Below are 19644 nucleotides of genomic sequence, written 5' to 3'. Positions count from 1 at the left end.
TAGTCAGATACTGGCATGTAATTAGGACAAGCTGTTACACATCTCCCTGACTGACAGCCAACAGCCTCCAGCATTTAGAGTAAAAGGCCTCGTATATCCGTTATGATGCAGCCATTGAACATGCTTGTGTGTGATAATATAGGGTGGGAGTGCTTATCTAGCTGTAAGTCAGTTCTGAAAGATTTACAGACTAATTACCATATAATCCAATCACGGAATTTCTGGCCAAACCACTCTATTTTTAATGGACATTAAAAGCTGCAGGTTTATGTGGAGTAATGTGTTCTACTGAATGTGTTGGAGCTCTTAACATGTTTAAATACTTTTTCAGTACAGTACCTACATCTTTCACATTTGGGATAAGGCTAGACAGATGTGTTGGTTCTCTACATAGCAGCCTAATGATGTACGTAGGGCCAGCAGTGAATGAATATTCAGCTGCCCCATAGGCACCGCTCTCACCTGGCTTTAATTACATCTCCATGTTTCACCTGCCCAATCAGTACCATAACAACGGCATACTCAGCACTAATTAACCAACTCTGTGTAGACTGCAACAAGGAGGGGGGATATAAAAGCCTCTTAATTAAAGCCTGACTGTCTCCAAACAGCCAAGGACTCCGACCTCCTCTCAGGAGTAAACAACTGAATCGTTATTCTTTTAACTGCTCTTCTTTATTGTCTCGGAGGGGTCCATTACAGGACCTCCCTGCTGGCTGTTAGAGGGTATCAGCAGGCCTGAGTCGTCCCCACAGAGACGACAGGCCCCATGCAGGGGGGGCTCTCTGCTCACAAGGGAGCTGCAGTATGTGTCAGGCCTTCAGCTTAACAGTGTTTTTTCTCTCTTTAGTTTGTTGTTAAAGGGCAATGCAGTAACAGGGTGTTTGTTTGCTTTAGGCTTAGTGTCATGATATGGTGTAGGCTAGGCTTGTTTGTGCTGGGTTTGTTCCACATTCTGAAGGGTTACTGAGGATTTCCCTTCACTGAGGAGTCTGCCTCTGCTTAAGGGACCTATAGGTTGCATTTACCGTCGGAGTCAGTGGATGTGCACTGCTGTCCAGGTGCAAGACAATGAAGAAAGCTGTTGCATGGTTTTAGATGTAATCCAAAGGTCACTTTAAGGACTTGGTTCTCATTTTGTGAAAGAGAACTTCAAAACCACAGCAGTTGCATTAGCAAATCCATATACTTTTTCACTTCTGGTTTGAAGTGCAGTGTGCCTTTTAAAAATCAGTGTGCACAATGATTATCCAGCTGACCTGGTCAACCTTTCCTGCAATTTTTAGCCTCTCCATGACTGGTCGATATTGAGCAATGACAAAACTGATTTGACACTAGTACTTCAATAATAGCAGTTTTTCTTAGACCTCTCCCTGCTGTTGAAGGCACTGACTGCCTTGCCTTAATCTTCCCAAGTTAAAATGTTTTACATCTATCTTTATAATGACTTGAAACAAGGACTGTCACAAATTATATATTAATACAGCCGTTCTCAAATAAACTACAGTAGGTTATGCTACAGAATGCACTAATATACACTGGAGGCTTTTGTTGTTATAAGCAGTAAGACTAGTATTTAATGATATAATGAGGTACCCTACCTCCCTTGATCTATCATTCCATCTCCCCAGGGATCAGATTTCACATCTCAGTTTCTCTTTCTCTTCACACTAGACTGCAATGAGAAGCAGCTTTACTGAAGTTACAAATTTGATCTTGCCTTTTTAACACCAGTAGCTATACATCAGAAGTGCATTAGTTGGGCATTTTGGGGCCTGTTGCTCAATGGCATTACAGCCACTGAATTGTTATATTGCTGTATCAGGTTACATTTTTCCGTAAACATGTTTTCGTAAAGTGGCTGTGTGAAAAGAGGAGGAATTTAATAACCGCAGTGGTTATACAAAACAGGGGGTTTCAATTAATTTAATTTAGAAAACTGATGAGGATGCTGATTTGTCATGTTCATAGGTCTCCACAGTCAGAAATAGATATGACTTGTCATGCAGTTGCATGAAACATTTTCTTTTATTTCTCTTGTAAAGTATGACCAACATTCTTGTTCTATTGCTATATAAAGTGTCTAATGGCCATAGTCTCCCAATTAATTCATAGAGAGTATTAATTAGATATTAATAATTAATTAAAGTATTAATTGTCGTCGATCAACGTTCATTCATTGTGTCTGTCTTGGCAAGGACTTGTATCAACATCTAACGACCTCACCACAGGTGTAACTGAAGAATCAATACTTAGGCCCCTTCTGTTCTCCATTTACACCACTTCCTAAGGTGAGATCATTCGCTCCCATTGGATTTGCTTGTCACTTTAATACAAATGATACTCAACTTTACCTATCTTTCTGACCTAATGATTGACACCTTCACTCAACCTCTCCAAAACTGAGCTTCTGGTATTCCCAGCTAATACAGCTATATGACCGACTTCATTTCTCAGAGTATGTAGCCTCAGTCACAAAGTCATGTCGGTTTATCCTTTGCAACATCAGGACGATCAGACCTTATCTGGCACAGTATGGTACACAACTTCTTGTGCAGACCATGGTTCTAGCCATCTGGACTATACATTGTTACCTGCTTGTGTAGTGAGACCATTACAGTTTATTCAGAGTGCTGCAGCATGTTTGGTCTTTAATCAGCCAATGAGGACACATGTAACTCCTCTGTTAATGAGGCTACTCTCCATTGGTTTCCTATTAGCAGTCAGAATTATATTCAAATCCCTCACTCTGGTCTATAGGACACTTACAGTACTTACTGGATCTGCACTTTGCTATCTTAATGCTATCTTTGTTTACCTTGTTTCTAATTAATTTATTCTTGCAGAGTTTAAGTGTATGGTTGTTATCATTATTCAGTTACATTTTTAGCATTTTACTTGAAGGTATCTACATAAGAGTAACATGTCACTGTCATAACCCTAACACTAACCCTAACTTGTCATGACAAAAACCAGATGACACTTGACAGAAGCGATATGTCATAAACGTTGATGACTTTTTAAATTGTTATAATGTTTATTGATGTCATTGTAAGTCGCTTTGGACAAAAGTATCTGCTAAGAACCATAAACCTAAACGTATACTTAAACATATTATTTTTCATTCCATCCATCCACTGTGCCAAGTCTAAAAATATTTCTCCAATATTTGAATTGCTCATGCAAATGATCTGTCATATCACAGATAAATAATTTGCTTGCGCTCAACTTTCCAGACAGACCGATATGGCGCTGCATATTAGAAAACCAGCCTCAGGCGTCTTCACCTGAATAAATCACTCGTGTTCATTTCTGCAGCCGCAGATAGAATTGTTCCTCTGGCAGGGACCTGTAATGGAAGCATAAACAACGACGTTTGTCTTCTCCTCGTGCCTTGTTGGCCAAACCAGGAGCATTTTAATGTAACCTCAGTCTATGTGATGGCTAGCAGTGCATCAGGAAAACGAGCTCCATTACATGTTGTTCCTGTATTTATTGGGGGCCAGACACACATATTAGCAAAGACCTGTCACTGAGGAGCCGTTGCAGAGCTGTTATTGAAACACTGGTGGGCCAAGTGGATCACAAGCCTTATTAGAATAACTCAGTTTTATTGGCCCAGAACGTCGGCTTTTGTTGTTGCCATATATTGCTTTATAACGCTACAAACTTGCACTCATTAGCAGACGTTCCATTGATTTTATCTGGCGCTACTTCATCATTGTCATACAGCTAAATGATTGGCCCTCATTGCTTGTTACATGGGGTAAAAGTGTCTTCACAATTGGTAAATGTGATGGTTTATCAAATGTTGGAAAGAGGCCCTGCAGCTGTCAAAGGAGTTTGGTTCCAAACATTTGCTTGTTAAAACACACACACACACACACACACACACACACACACACACACACACACACACAGGATTGCAGAAAGGGAAATTAGGGGTAACACCGCCGAAATGAATTTCTAGAGCAACAGTCGATGTGGGAGTTTGGAGCTGGAGTGGTCATTAAGTGGAGATGCTACCTCCAGCAGAGACTCCCATCCCCTCAAACGCCTGCCTGCACTACAACACAGCGATAAAGAAGCAATAACACTGATAGTTATCAGCATTGGCAATGATAAGTACAAGGGCAAAAGAGAAAAGTGATTTTGCCCAGCTCTGAGATAAAACACAAAAAACAACCTGAAAATGAAAACAAATTGATTTGAAAATGACAGAAAAAGACAAAAGGGAATAAAAGCAACCCCAGGTTAGGAACACAACATTAAGATAATTGTTAAGTGCAGATGATATGGAGGGCCTGGTGGAAACCTGATTGCAAAACACCACTACTTTATTGCACTGTGCATAACACTCATAACACCACTCTCTAGAGCTAAGAGACAAGAGCCAAGACCAGATAGCAAAAGCCAGAGGAAGCCCAAGACATCCGTCATTTCAGGGAGGCATATCTTTCACCTAGAGACTCAGAGGTGATCTATTGGACAGCAGTGAATAAATATAGTTAATTTAGCTCCTGGTGTTCTAGTGATGTATCATTACTAGGGTGGGTCTGGCTGCCTTATACCAGCTAGCATAAATTCAGCCTTTCAATCTTAAAGATCCATGCATCATCAGTAATGTACCTGTGTTGTTGGGACTCCCACTGGGGATTTGTTGAACCCGTCATCGCGACCAGAAATCCTGGAAAGAGGCTTTGCTAGACACTACCGTCCTGTGTCCTGTACTCGGAAAAGGGACCAGCAGCTAAATCAGGCTCATTTCCCCCCCTGACACTTGTACACCTGGGAGCACAAAGCAACTCTCAGGTGGCTCTTTGATGGATGACGGCATTTTCCTGGGCAGCCGCTGAGCAAAGGAGTGACTCTTGGCTCGCAGGAGCCCGATGAAACTGCGGCTCTGACTTCTATGGGCTCCTATCGCCGATGATGGGGCATAAATTGCTGTTTCGTGAGTGTGATTTAGCAGATAGCAAAAGGGGAAGGAAAGGTATCCCGTGTTTTACACCAAAGTAGAGGGATGGAGGGAGGAAGAGCCAATAAAAGGCCTGTCACATCCCACAAGCACTTCCTCTCTGCTCTGAATCACTGCCTGCTGGGACTGACTTCCATTTCTTTTTCTATGCCATGTTTTTTTTTTCTGCGGCTCCTTCCAACTTTACTTCCATTCTCTGTTTCTCTGTTTCCCTCTCTCTTTCTCTTTCTCCCCCTCCCCCTCTCTCTCTTTGTCTTGCACTTTCTCTCTCCCCCAAGGCATGATTAAGATGAGTGAGGGTGATGGTCACTGAGTGGTGTTGACAGGCCAGGGATCGTGACTCCTGTCTCCTCTTGGCAGTCACTGCCACAGTGAGCTCATGCAGACTGTCAGGAGAGGTCAGGAGGAACTCGGGCCCGGGAGCGATGCCCAGTGCAGTTCAACACCGCAACATGGAGCAACACCGCATAACGCTACACAGCACAGCACAATACCACACAGCCCTGCTTGGCACAGTTCAGCACAACACATCACAGCATAACACAACACAGCACAGTTCAACAATGCACAACACCACATAACACAACACAGCACAGTTCAACAAGGCACAGCACAGCACAGTTCAACACAGATTAGCCAACATCAAACTAAAAGTCAGAGGCTTGTTTTAAGGCTGACATCCATAAGGATGCCTGGATCTTGTCTGAGTAGTAGAATGGTTACAGATAAGGATGAGGTTGAAACATCAACAAGGATGCAGACATCCTGGAGACCGAGAGGGCTTGGCTGGAGTTCAGCGTTTATTTTTTTCCACACACACACACACACACACAACACCTTTGACTGCACATGTATTACTCACACTAGTGTTGCCCATGCATGTTCAGCTTCCCACAAAAACATTCGGAGGCCATCAGTAAACACAGGCTACAAAGCAGCAGCATGAGGTGCTATGTACAGTACAAGTCTTAGGAATCTGTGTTTACAGTCACTATGCCAGGAGTGGTCAAAACCTCCACTTTGGTTATCACCCCCACCACCCCAAATGGACAATACATGTTTTTGAAATGCCCTTCAAATCCTTTCCCTCAAGCATAGTCCACTCCAGACAGTATGATAGTGAGTCAGACAGAAATCAAATTGGGATGAACAACACAGTGTGAAATAGCCAGAGCAGTTGGGATGGCAGGGTAGCCTGAGGAAGAGCCAGGGGCTCGAAACGTTGCACATAAAATATAAAACCTTTCAAGGGAGCTATATGGTGTGCGGATCACTCTTTTACTTTTGGAGTCATTACTCTGATCCAGCACCCATCCAAAAACTGTGAAAAGGGATGTGCGCGGTCACACGTCTAGCCTGTAATAGCCAGAGCAGGCCATGGAGAATTAGCCTGCCTGAGGTGTCCCCTGTAGTACTTTGTGTGTGTGTGTCCGTGGCACTAACCCTATCTGTCTCCTCTGTCCTCAGGTGCTGGGGAGTCCGGGAAGAGCACCATCGTCAAGCAGATGAAGTGAGTCCCTCTAAGCTGACCTCAGCACCCTTGTGCTCTCGTTACAGACACCTGCCCCGATGTCTCTCTCTCTACACAACTCTGTGCCCCCTCAAAGACCTTCTCTTCTCTTCTTATCTTCCTCTTCTCTTTTCCTCTCTTCTCTTCTCTTCTTATCTTCCTCTTCTCTTCATCTCTCTTCTTATCTTCCTCTTCTCTTTTCCTCTCTTCTCTTCTCTTCTCTTCTTATCTTCCTCTTCTCTTCATCTCTCTTCTTATCTTCCTCTTCTCTTTTCCTCTCTTCTCTTCTCTTCTCTTCTCTTCTTATCTTCCTCTTCTCTTTTCCTCTCTTCTCTTCATCTCTCTTCTTATCTTCCTCTTCTCTTTTCCTCTCTTCTCTTCATCTCTCTTCTTATCTTCCTCTTCTCTTTGTCTTCCCTTCATCTTTGCTTCTCTTCTCTTCATCTTCTCTTATTCTCTTCATCTTCTCTTCTTTTTCTTCACTTCTCTTTATCTTCCTCACTTCTTCATCTTCTCTTGTCTTGTCTTTGTCTTCTCTTCCCTTCTCTTTCGTCTCACATCATCCATCAGTGTCTTTACTTCTTTATTAGTGTTAGTGCTCATGCAGTAGTCCTCCAGATACATTATATACTGTACCCCTATTACTCCTGTGCATCGCCCTCAGCTATAGCAATGTGAGAGAGAGAGAGAGAGAGAGAGAGAGAGAGAGAGAGAGACTTGTTTGCTAGCTTTGTGGAGCTCTCCTTGGCAGAAGAGCAGAAAAGACCCAGAGGAGTCGACATCCATTCACATTTACTCCCCTTCAGTGGTCACACACACCTCCTCTCTGTCACCTCCTCACACCTCCTCTCCTGGACCAGGAAAAGATACACACATACGAGTCTGAGTTTATGCTCTGGTGCCGCTGGGAGGGAGGAAGCCAGTACAGTGTAAGGTACAGGGTTTTTGTTTTTGTTTTTTTTATTCATGGGGAGGAACCATGTAACACAGCCATTTTTCAGAAGACGGGCACTGCATGACATCTCAAGGCCAGATTAAGAACATAAATCCTGAAAATGTGTGTGCAAAGTCCACAAACACATATGGCACATACGTACCAGCCACACCTTAGGCAAATGATGAATGGTATCATTCTCGTACATAACAAAAAAAAACCTTACATATACACACACATAAACCTGTTTACAGTGAGAGGCTCATCCAGATACATACACACACACACACACACACACACACACACACACACACACACACACCAGCACATATGCACACATAGATACATGTACACTTATATGCTCCAGTGTCACATAATATGAAATTATGCAGTCACACATGCTTCCTCTCTGCTGACAGAATAATTGCACATACAGTGTATACACACACACACACACACACACACACACACACACACACACACACACACACACACACGTGTGCAACCACCTTGACAGCAGCTACAGTAATGTATATGTAACAGAGCTGCTCTATGACATGGGAGTAGGATGCAGTGCTGTCAGGGTATGGGTCTGTCAGCAGAGCCCTGGTCTGCCTCACAAATCTACACTGAAATGGAGGAGCACCTGATAGCAAGAGTACAAATTACCCTACTGGCTTTTGGCTGACCCTCCTCCCCTTTCCTCTCTTTTCCACTCCTACCTCCTCTCCTCTCCTCTCCTCTCCTCTCCTCTTCTCTCCTCTTCCGATGAGCAGGCAGCACCCAAGCACCCCTCTCCAAATTTTGTTGCTATTTGTCAGCATGCATAATTCATGATTCGTTTTTACTTGCTGTAAATGATGACACTGTGCTACATTGAAATTTGAAATGTGAAATGTGCATCAGAAATCAGCAAAATCAGCCTGACAGGAATGTGTGATAAGTTGTGGTGCCTCTTTTCCAACAAAGTTCTTCTAATATTTTCTTCTCTTCTCCTCTTCCCCCCCCTCTCTCTGTCTCTCTAACCCCACTGCTTTCACTTGCACCTCTTCCAGAATTATCCATGAGGACGGCTACTCAGAAGACGAGTGTAAGCAGTACAGAGCTGTGGTCTACAGCAACACCATCCAGTCTATTATGGCCATCATCAAAGCCATGGGCAACCTGAAGATCGACTACGGCGAGGCTGGCAGATCGGTACGTGTGACTCACTGCATGGTCCCCTGATACACACCAGCCGGTCTTCTGGATGAGTCAGATATCACCGGGGACATCGGTACTTTTAGCAAGCGCTGATGCTACAGTATCACTCATGGTTTGTTTTAAAAAGGGCACCGATTCAACAGATATTCCCACTCAAAGAAGAGTTGTTGAGGCAACGAAAGGTTCTCTAGGGTTGAGAAACAATCTTAACAGGGGACAAAATAATGTACTCTTGTGAGAGGTCTTTAAATGGCCTAGTCTGTAGTTAGTTTTTAATGTATTTCATTCAGACCTCCTTACTTGGTACTGATGCTCAACGGGCCCAATGTCTGTCTCTCACACACACACACACACACACACACACACACACACACACACACACACACACACACACACACACACACACACACACACACACACACACACACACACACGACCTTCAGTTTGTTCCTCAGCTGTGCTGGAGTCTGTTTACTGTTGTACACACACACTCACACTTGCACTCTCACACACACACATACATACACACACACTCTCACTCACTCACTCACACACACACACACACACACACACACACCTTGTCATGAAGCTGTGGGTGGACATGCAGTGAAAACCGATAATCACTCTGCAGAGAAGTAATTTTACACTGTGTTCTTGTAATGCATCAGATCTAAGATATTATGCCTTGTCTTCCTCGTCTTTTACTTGGAGCAACAGGGTCAGAAATTGGGTGTGACTGGTGATGGCATTCTATATCATAATCCAATTCATTCCCGTGTCCTTCTGAAAATCAGACACAATGAAATATTTATACATTTACAAATACAAGCAAACAGACCCATGCAAGCACACACACACACACACACACACACACACACACACACACACACTCACACACATACACACATTCACACACACCCACAACCACACACATGCTGCCTCATTGATATGCATTAAAACAGTGTTTGTATATCCTTTGCTCTGATGTCCTTTATGGTATGTAATAGCATTGTGTGGGCAGACACTCTGGCTTTAGGCAGTAGGGTATGACCATCCTCCTCAAGCAGACTCTGGAGGTTGTTAAACGCCTCATCTGCTCCAACTACCAGCAATTTCCAGGAGCGCTGCTCACTTAAATGGCTTAAGAGCTGTTGTCAGGCACCCAAATCCACAAGGGCACTTTACGATCGTTCTCCCTTAACACCTCTGTGTTAAGGCCGACAGAGGAAGTTGTAAGCCCAAGCCTGCCGACGCTCTGAATGCAAGAGCTGAAAAGCTGTCTGTGCCCTGATGCTCAGTAAACTCTATTAAACACCTTATTCATCACCTCTTAAGAGAGCTGTGGAATCAAAATCACTTGTTGATGTTGAAGTGATGCATGTAATTACACAGCCAAACACGCAGACCTCCGCCAAGGCCAAATGCTGTATCTGGCAACGTTAGCAAAAAGCAAAACCAAATTGATGCGGCCGCCCCTGAATTGGGTCTGCTCCACAACTGAATGGTTTCCACCGAGTTCCATGCTACTCGCTTCTCTGCCTTTTGGCTAAGATCAAGTGTATGGGGCAGCCATGGCCCACTGGTTAGCACTCTGGACTTGTAACCGGAGGGTTGCCGGTTCGAGCCCCGACCAGTGGGCCGCGGCTGAAGTGCCCTTGAGCAAGGCACCTAACCCCTCACTGCTCCCCGAGCGCCGCTGTTGAAGCTGGCAGCTCACTGCACCGGGATTAGTGTGTGCTTCACCTCACTGTGTGTTCACTGTGTGCTGTGTGTGTTTCACTAATTCACCGATTGGGTTAAATGCAGAGACCAAATTTCCCTCACGGAATCAAAAAAGTATATATACTTATACTTATACTTATATACTTATACTTATACTTTCCACCGAGTTTACAAGTTCCATGCTACTTATTTCCACCGAGTTTACAAGTTCCATGCTACTTATTTCCACCGAGTTTACAAGTTCCATGCTACTTATTTCCACCAAGTTTACAAGTTCCATGCTACTTATTTCCACCAAGTTTACAAGTTCCATGCTACTTATTTCCACCGAGTTTACAAGTTTACATCACGCCAATTAGTTTTTGCATAATCCTACTAACAATCAAACCAACCAACAATAAATGGCCAATTAAAACATAGCCTCCTTGACAGAGCTAAAAATGTATCTCAAAACCGAATATCTGCAGTGAGGTCAAGTGTTTTCATCAGCACATACTCATCATCTATCAGCTTCAGACGGACATGACAAACAAACAAACAAACAAGGTTATGAATGATTGATTAAAACCCATTAGTGTCTCACTTTGTTAGGTGTAGTACTAAAAGACAGCCTGAGATTGTGCAGCCATGTTGACTTGTGATGCCCAATCCCTCTCTGCAGGACGATGCCCGGCAGCTCTTCGCCCTGTCAGCGGCCGCTGAGGAGCAGGGCATCCTGCCCGAGGACCTGTCCAGTGTCATCCGGAGGCTGTGGGCCGACGGCGGCGTGCAGAACTGCTTCACCCGAGCCCGAGAGTACCAGCTCAACGACTCCGCCGCATAGTACGTACCAGATCCAACACATCCCATCTGACAGACTCGACACAGAGTCCAGTGCAAGTGGTGATTATATGGGAAGGTGTGCTGTTCTCAGATCAGCTTTGAGCAAGCTAGAGGAGCATGCAGGACAAAGTGTGAAAAGTATGTAAAAGGCGTCTTAGTTTCAAAAATCTACATTGCATTAACAGTTAAAGCTGTATCACTTCCGTACCTGTGAGCGCCTTCCTATTTATTAGTACCGGTATAAGGTTCTCAGCATTCCTCCGAATAAACATTTTTCTAGCACCAAAATGTCGAGGTGAAATAATAAACCTGAAGAAAGGCGGATGAGCGGCACATAATGAGGTTTATGTTAATCAGCCCACACGGTTGAGTATCTGCTGCTGCTGCTGCTGCTGCTGCTGCTGCTGCTGCTCTGCCTGTGTGGAGCTGCTGCTGCTGCTGCTCTGCCTGTGTGGAGCTGCTGCTGCTGCTGCTCTGCCTGTGTGGAGCTGCTGCTGCTGCTGCTGCTGCTGCTGCTGCTCTGCCTGTGTGGAGCTGCTCTGCCTGTGTGGAGCTGCTGCTGCTCTGCCTGTGTGGAGCTGCTGCTGCTGCTGCTGCTGCTGCTGCTGCTCTGCCTGTGTGGAGCTGCTGCTGCTCTGTGTGGAGCTGCTGCTGCTGCTGCTGCTCTGTGTGGAGCTGCTGCTGCTGCTGCTGCTCTGCCTGTGTGGAGCTGCTGCTGCTGCTGCTGCTGCTCTGCCTGTGTGGAGCTGCTGCTGCTGCTGCTGCTGCTGCTGCTGCTGCTGCTGCTGCTCTGTGTGGAGCTGCTGCTGCTGCTGCTCTGCTCTCTCTGTGTGGAGCTGCCAGTGACTCCAGCCCTCTGCTTTGTTTGCACACTTCTCCCCAATGTTCCTAAACCGCCAAGTGAGAACGTAAGGTCGTGTCACGGTGATTTAGCAAAACGGATTATTTTGTGAAAAGGAAGATTTGAGTTGACCCGGGTCTCTCGGTGCTGAGTGCGTGTCGGGCTCCAAGCACGCGCTGAGCACTCGATGGCATGGGCAGTTCCCATCTGCCACCTCGATCACTGAAGCCCCATGTGCTAGAGGGAAGGGTATCTGTTCCGCTCACGACCACAATTTTGTCCTCTGGATGCTGCCTCTAGTGCTCTTGTCGATATGGCTTCGGTTACCCAGGCTGAGACACAAGAAAAAAAAAACGATTTCGGCAAGGTGGGTCGGCTGTGCGAGGTGATGAGGTGTGAGCTGTTGCCAGAATTAGCTGGCGCCCCAGCTAGGATTCTCCCAGAGGTTGATAAGGACAGTGGTGTTTGGAAAAAAGCAGAACAACTTGGGTTAGTGTCTGCATCCCCCATTCAGATACATGCCCTTTGCTTACCCTTCCCACTCGGATACGGCACTGATGAAAAATTCATCACTCCATTGGCGAGAAGGCACACGATGAAAGCCCTCATTGCTTTTGTTAGCGGCCAGGACATTGGTATGCAGGTTTGATGGAAGCGGACAGGACACACGGGCCTACCTGATGGTCTCCTGAGGGACATCGGGTCGCGTGCTGACGCCAACGGATGTTAACGCCTGCCAGCGCATGGACGGTGCTCGGATTAATGACGCAGGTCATTAACCACTCAGCAGTTCTTATTGCACAAGGCAGATGGAGAGGAGTTATGATGATGTTCTTTCTGAGAGACAGTGTCTGTTCCACCTACAAAAAGACATTCACCCCTCAATGAGGTAGACAAGATATCCATCACATGAATTCCACGTTCATTTTAAAAGTTAAACCGCATCATCTCATCTAAAGTTAAATGGCAGAAATCCGCAGAGAAATTGAGTTAACATTTTAAGTCTACGTCTAATAGTGTTCAATGTTATTATATCTCATTTTAAAATACAGGTATATGTTGATGATGTTCTAGTAAATCGTTATTATGTAAGTGTTATGATGCATGGCCTCAGATCACGTCCTAGAATGCAGTTTGAGGACATTTGATTTGACATTTGACATCCTTTGATATGATCACTGTGGATAAAGTTTAAAGGGTTTATTATCTAAAATTAGTCATCCATGAAGATTTCAGCCTAGTATTGCTTGCTCATAACTGAAATGGGCTACAGCTAATTAAACAATGGCACTGGAGTAAGCTGCTATATTTGCAAGGCATGTCTTTCCTTACCTGGCTCTGACTGCTAGCTTGAGGTATCAGGGACTGTGTGCAGATCCGGGTCAAAATGAACACATTTCTAAATAAACAAATTCACTGATCATCTGCATTGATGATCGCTCGCTCTCTCTCTCTTTCCCACTCTCTGTTCACGCATCTGTGTTGCTGCTGATGTTCCAAGTGTAAATCTCTGCTTTCCTCCAGCGTGCTGGTTTTGCATCATCTAAGTGCAGGTGGAAGATTGGGGGGTCGTGGGCAATTGGCAATTTGGACAATTTGACAGTTGGAATTGACAACTGACACGTACAAACATTTCTTTCTTCTACGGTTGGGGTATATACGTTAAGCTTGGTCAGGGTGATCAAGTCTCTCTCATAGATAAGATGATGAATTTATGCCAACCTGGCAACAGATGTTTCTGTTTTGCAGCTTGTCCTTGTTGGACCGCACAGTGTGAGATTAATCGGCCCGGTGTTTTTGCTGATGAATTTCTCACACTCCACCTTTTCTTCCTGTCTTATGCCATTCAACCTCGTTTGCATTTCTCTACATCATTTCCCCTGAGTGGATGCCTATCTGTCTCTCTATCTTCCTCCCCCCAAAAAATCTAATAAACAGATGGGTGGCTCGCTTCGCTCTGCTGAATCTGTCCATTTGAGCATTCCCCCTCTACAAATGTGGCGCTCCAGGAATGAACGAGCTCGGAGCCAGAGGAAGACATGGCAACTCTGACATGAAGCTGCTGTAGGAATAATGAATACACCAGCGACTGTTTCTGTCAGCTGCACTGTGCCCTGCGTTGCCACACACACACACACACACACACACACACACACACACACACACACACACACCTCCCACAACTCTGTGGTCCTCTCCACTCCCGCAATTAGGAATCCAGTCGCTCTCATTTATTTTGGGGAACAACAAACGAGTTCTCCTCAAAAGAGGCTGTTCCGGCTGCTCCACGCTGTTTGGTGGGTATGGGCATCGAGAGAGCTTGTAATCCCCCTTACCCTCCAGAGGATCGCTAATTGCCTTGTTATGTGAACCCTGTCATGCCAGTAAACCTGGCTCAGTGACTTCAGTTATTCTCAGTACTATTCCTCTGATTACACAACACACACACACACACAAACCACCTATTGATATTATATTATATTATATTATATTATATTATATTATATTATATTATATTACCCTGCTATGTTCAGATCATATGTAAGTGTAACTGAACTGAATAGATGCACATTGGACAGATGGATTCAGGATGTCATGGCAGAAACAGGATTGGGAAGCAGAAGGGGTGGTTTTTGAGTGTGTGTGTGTGTGTGTGTATGTGACAGAGAGAGTGAGTGAGCGATTTCTTGGCTTGGCAGCCTGTCAGTCTCCCCCAAGACATGGTTATGGTTATGGGATTTTGCAGACGCCTTTGTCCGAGTGAGTCAAGTGAGTGAGACATGAGACAGCTCTATGGTACACAAAACACTTTAATTCTAGAAATGCCCAGTTTCTCTTCTCTAATGGTGTTCTATGTGTTATATCATGTTAAATAGAACTACATTTAAATAGAACTACATGCAATAGAACTACATGCATTTAAATAGAACTACCCATGCATCCTATTTCTGACTGTTGCCAGACAACAGTCAGAAATAGGGTGCATGGGTAGTTCTATTTCTGCTGTACTAAATTAACTACATTTTTTTGTCAAGTGGCTACCAATTAGAGTTCAGCCCTGTCAGAGGATCTCAGAAACCCCATTCATTAACTGAATCTAGAGAAGGATGAATGGTCAAGTCTCCAGACAGTAGATGAATAAAACCAGCATTTCCGTGTAACAAACTAGACACATTTATATTTATTTTCCTCTGTAGGCTATCCAATTGCATCCTTGGTGTGCAACGGCAGTAGCACGTGTGTTTAATGACCTGCATACATTTGAATTCATATTTTGTCAGAATATTCAGACTTGTGTGCCAGGGACGTTATACTAACACAAGCACAAAACACCGGAGTCAGAGTTAGAAAGAGTTTGAAACTAATCCAGGAATTTTCCACCTGTGTGTGCTTGTCCTGTCCATTAAAATACACGTGTTCTGTTTCCACAGTTACCTAAATGACCTTGAGAGGATAGCCAAGCCCGACTACATTCCAACCCAGCAGGACGTGCTTCGAACCAGAGTGAAGACCACTGGGATTGTTGAGACCCACTTTACCTTCAAAGACCTGCATTTTAAGTGAGTAACACAAGTCCTAGACCATTGCCCTAATAGCCATGAAATTGGATGTGTGTGTGTGTGTGTGTGTGTGTGTGTGTGTGTGTGTGTGTGTGTGTGTTAGTGTTAGAGTGAGGGCATTCATATTCTACAGGGCATTCTGGGCAAAGCATGTGATATTTAAATCACTTTCTAAGCCAATAAGTTTAAGTCACTATCATCACGTAACCATCATGTAGGTGATCACAATCACTCACTGTGCTGCTGCCGGTCACTCCTGGGCTTAATGAATTAAATATGGCCGCCATCGTAGGGAGGGTACAAATGACCACCTTACATATCTGTCCTGCTCTTGGTCACCATGGAAACTGAACTGTTTGGAAATGCCAGTGTGTGTGTGTGTGTGTGTGTGTGTGAGGGGCAGAGAGAGCTAAACAGAAAGACGCCCATCTTTTACTGGATAGTTGTATGGATATGTGAATATTTGTTAGAGGGTCAGTTTGCGCCCTGTGTTTTCAGCAATATTATCCAAGCAGGACGCAATCAGCCAGTAGTTGTACAACTGTATGATTAATTGGGCGACTTCTCCTTGCCACTGTAAATGTCTGTTCCAATACATGTAGTGTCCCCTGTTTGTAACTGCTCTCCCTCCTCTCTGTCTGTGGCTGTCCCTCCCAGGATGTTTGATGTAGGAGGACAGCGTTCGGAGAGGAAGAAGTGGATCCACTGCTTCGAGGGCGTCACTGCTATCATCTTCTGTGTGGCCCTGAGTGCCTATGACCTTGTGCTGGCTGAGGACGAGGAGATGGTGAGGAGACCACAGACACCGTAGTTTCAGCCATGGGCCTACAGGGAACATCCGAAAAATATGTGGTCATAATTTAAATGCCAGGCAAAGTGTGACATTGTGGTGTGTGAGAACTTTGAGCTGACCCACCGATGTTTGTTCTGAGGATCTTGCTCATGGCATTACATTAGAAAACAGATTTTGCTCTGCTATTAAATTGTTTTTTGTTAGACTTTAGACCCATATTGTTCAACGTGAGTTTTCTATGCTAACTGGTAGCCACATAGAGGAAACAAATCCATGTGGTCCATAAGAACATGACGTATTGTTAACCACTATTGCCACCAAGTGGTCAGGAGGTGCGTATGACAGCCAGCTGATCTAACCTCAACATCCCTTTCCCTCCTTGTCACGTTAGAATCGCATGCACGAAAGCATGAAGCTCTTCGACTCTATTTGCAACAACAAGTGGTTCACCGAGACCTCCATCATTCTCTTCCTCAACAAGAAGGACCTCTTCGAGGAGAAGATCACTCGCAGTCCTCTGGCCATCTGTTTCCCTGAGTACACAGGTGTGCAGTTAGATAGCAACCCTTAGGCCCACTGGTAGACTTAACAGGGTTGGGCCAGACAAAGTTCCATATTTAGGATCTGTAGCAGTAGTTTGGACCAATAATCTGGTTGTTACTGACTTGAGTTTAATACGGTAGACCCTGTTTACAGTTACTATTCATTTATATGGTCCTTCACTGAACCAGTCAGAGGCCTCTTTAATGCATTGTGTGAATTGGTTTTGCCTGTCCCATTGTTGAATAGAGAATCCTCATATTTTGTGTTTACCATAATTGTGATCAAGCCTTTTCAATGTGTGGCAAAATGAAAGCGTTACTCATTTTTATGTGTTACTAATTTTCTATGGATTTATAATAGATAAAATGTGTAGTTGGACTTCAGTGAAAGATTGTCCTGTTTGTGTGATCTCGGGCTCAGCCTTTCATGTTGTCCTCCGCAGGGGCAAACAAATATGACGAAGCGGCCAGCTACATCCAGACCAAGTTTGAGGACCTGAACAAGAAGAAGGACACCAAGGAGATCTACACACACTTCACCTGTGCCACCGATACCAAGAACGTCCAGTTTGTCTTTGACGCCGTCACCGATGTCATCATCAAAAACAACCTCAAAGACTGCGGATTGTTCTAAGATCAACACAAACATGGATACTCACACATCCACATTCTCATCCACACTGACCACTCACACACTCACATTTACCACTGACACTCACACCACATTCTGTAGTTCCAGAAAATTGCCTCTCTTGCTAAGAGCAGGCTGTGTTGTTCTCCTTAACCAGCCAACGATAACAGCTTGCATAACGCGTAGGCTTCAAAACCCTGGCAGAAATATCTGCATTGTCATTCTGCCTTGACACACCGGTGACATACTATTGAACAGGCGGTCTGTGAAGAGTAGAGAGTCTTCAGTAGAGAAGAATCATCAGGAAACCCCATGAACTACTGAGACGGACCTCTATCAATCACTTAATCAGCACACCCTTGGTCACTGGATTTTTCTCTCATTTTTTTTCCCACATGATTTGTTTTGCTCTGTGCATCAGATATTTAATTTTGAGGAGATCAATACAAATGTACTTTTTGTGTCTTACAAGCATTTTTTTATGACAGTATTTCTTTTTATCGTAAAAATAAAACATGGATAAAAGGATCTTTTGTATTACAGCACTCATTTTCTTTAACTGATGTGAAACTTTTATCTAGCTTAATTGTGTATTATAGTGCTCATTTTTTGTAATGGTAAAACACAGGAAATGAAAAGTAAATGAAATTGCTTTTTTAAGAAACAATGTTTACATTAATTCCACACTTGGCTGAAAGTGTACATTCTACTGCATGCTAACCGTAGAGCAGCTTGAAGCCCATCAGTATCTCAATCCCATGAAAAGTTTTGTGTGATTTCTAGGAAAAAGAGCTAACAAACAACAAAAAAATCACATGCACTGTACATTTTGATCAATATTTAAAATATATGTACCTAACATGTCAAATTTTCTTATTTCCTTTATTGTTGCATTCCTCACTTATTTTTTGCAGTGTCTGTGCCTTGATTATGTTGACACCAGTCTGTAGAGATTTGAGTTGTCTATAATGTAAATTAGGACCAGTGTTTTTCACATTGTTTAAGGAAAAAGCTAAATAAAGTGGTATCGTGTTGATGAGAGTAAGAAAAAGTTTCCATGTTTAGCTTAAATTTTGGGTGCGTCAGTAAAGGATATTATTTCTTATACCTGCACAATAAGAATGCAAATAAAGATTGAGTCCTTAGAATATCATCTTTAGTTGTGTCATGTGTTGTGATGGTGAATATAGCATTGCAGTAAAATATGATGGCCCAAAGAAACCTTTAATTTTGCCAGAAAAGCCAAGCAGAAATCGGTTGCATTTAAGAGACCTTGTGTGTGATGTTGCATTATGCTGCCCTATCCCTGAAATCATGTACATGCAACCAATATTTCAGTGTTTGATGGCCAAGCCAGGCAGTTGTATTTTAATTTGAAATCAGAGTAGCCAGCATGTCTGACACACTGCAGCCTTTGTTCTTTGTTCTGGCTGTGAGTTAGTGTTAGGTCTTTGGCAAACTGCAGCTGCAAGAAGGAGCATCTCATTATGCCATTACTTCACACAGAGCACAGCTCTCTCTCTCTCTTACTCTCTCACACACACACACACTCTCCCAGCGCCATCTCAAACATCTGAGTCAAGTCCCCTCGCTCAGGCACTGGCAGCTGCTGAGGGCGGCTGATCTGGCCTAATGGATGTGCCTGTCACAGCTGCCAGGTGCCACCTCCTCTGACCCTGGCTAGTGGCCATCGGCAGCCCCAGGCCTCACCTCCGCTGACCTGATGAACATACTGTCACTATCTGAAGGTCGGCACCCTCTAAAATGCCACGGCTCATTCCCGCTGACTTCCCAGATATGATGTGACCCTATCAGGTGTTGATCCAATAGTTAGTGCAAGACCAGGGCTTTAAAACTCTGTCAGCTATGACCTGAGATCAATTTCATACGTATTGAGAAGCTACAGCACACTTGGGTTAGGATTGCATTTGCACATGCCATCATATATTGTTGCATAGACGTACATGTCACATGTAAAAGCAAATGTGTGGGGCAGAAAACCGTCCAATTTCACATCTCAGAGCCAGTGTGACATGGCCACACCTTAATTATATAAATGCATACATACATGAGTTGAATGTCATATAGTAGACCACATTCCAAACCCT

The 19644-nt window shown here is 44.1% G+C and overlaps 1 protein-coding gene across 1 annotated transcript in view; it reads left to right on the top strand.

The window, feature by feature from the left end:
- gnai2b (guanine nucleotide binding protein (G protein), alpha inhibiting activity polypeptide 2b) overlaps window positions 1-18689 on the top strand; it is a 43822-nt gene extending 25133 nt beyond the window's left edge. The window contains exons 2-8 of the mRNA XM_042090637.1: window positions 6446-6488; window positions 8478-8619; window positions 11009-11169; window positions 15442-15570; window positions 16228-16357; window positions 16755-16908; window positions 17349-18689. Coding sequence (XP_041946571.1) covers window positions 6446-6488; window positions 8478-8619; window positions 11009-11169; window positions 15442-15570; window positions 16228-16357; window positions 16755-16908; window positions 17349-17539 — 950 coding nt within the window. The 3' untranslated portion in view covers window positions 17540-18689. The remainder of the gene's footprint in view (window positions 1-6445; window positions 6489-8477; window positions 8620-11008; window positions 11170-15441; window positions 15571-16227; window positions 16358-16754; window positions 16909-17348) is intronic.
- Window positions 18690-19644: the final 955 nt, after the last annotated feature.

This window comes from Alosa sapidissima, chromosome 4 (genome assembly GCF_018492685.1).
Source record: "Alosa sapidissima isolate fAloSap1 chromosome 4, fAloSap1.pri, whole genome shotgun sequence".
Lineage (NCBI taxonomy): Eukaryota > Metazoa > Chordata > Actinopteri > Clupeiformes > Clupeidae > Alosa > Alosa sapidissima.
Note: the sequence above shows the minus strand (reverse complement) of the source record. Positions and strands in the feature narration are given on the sequence as shown.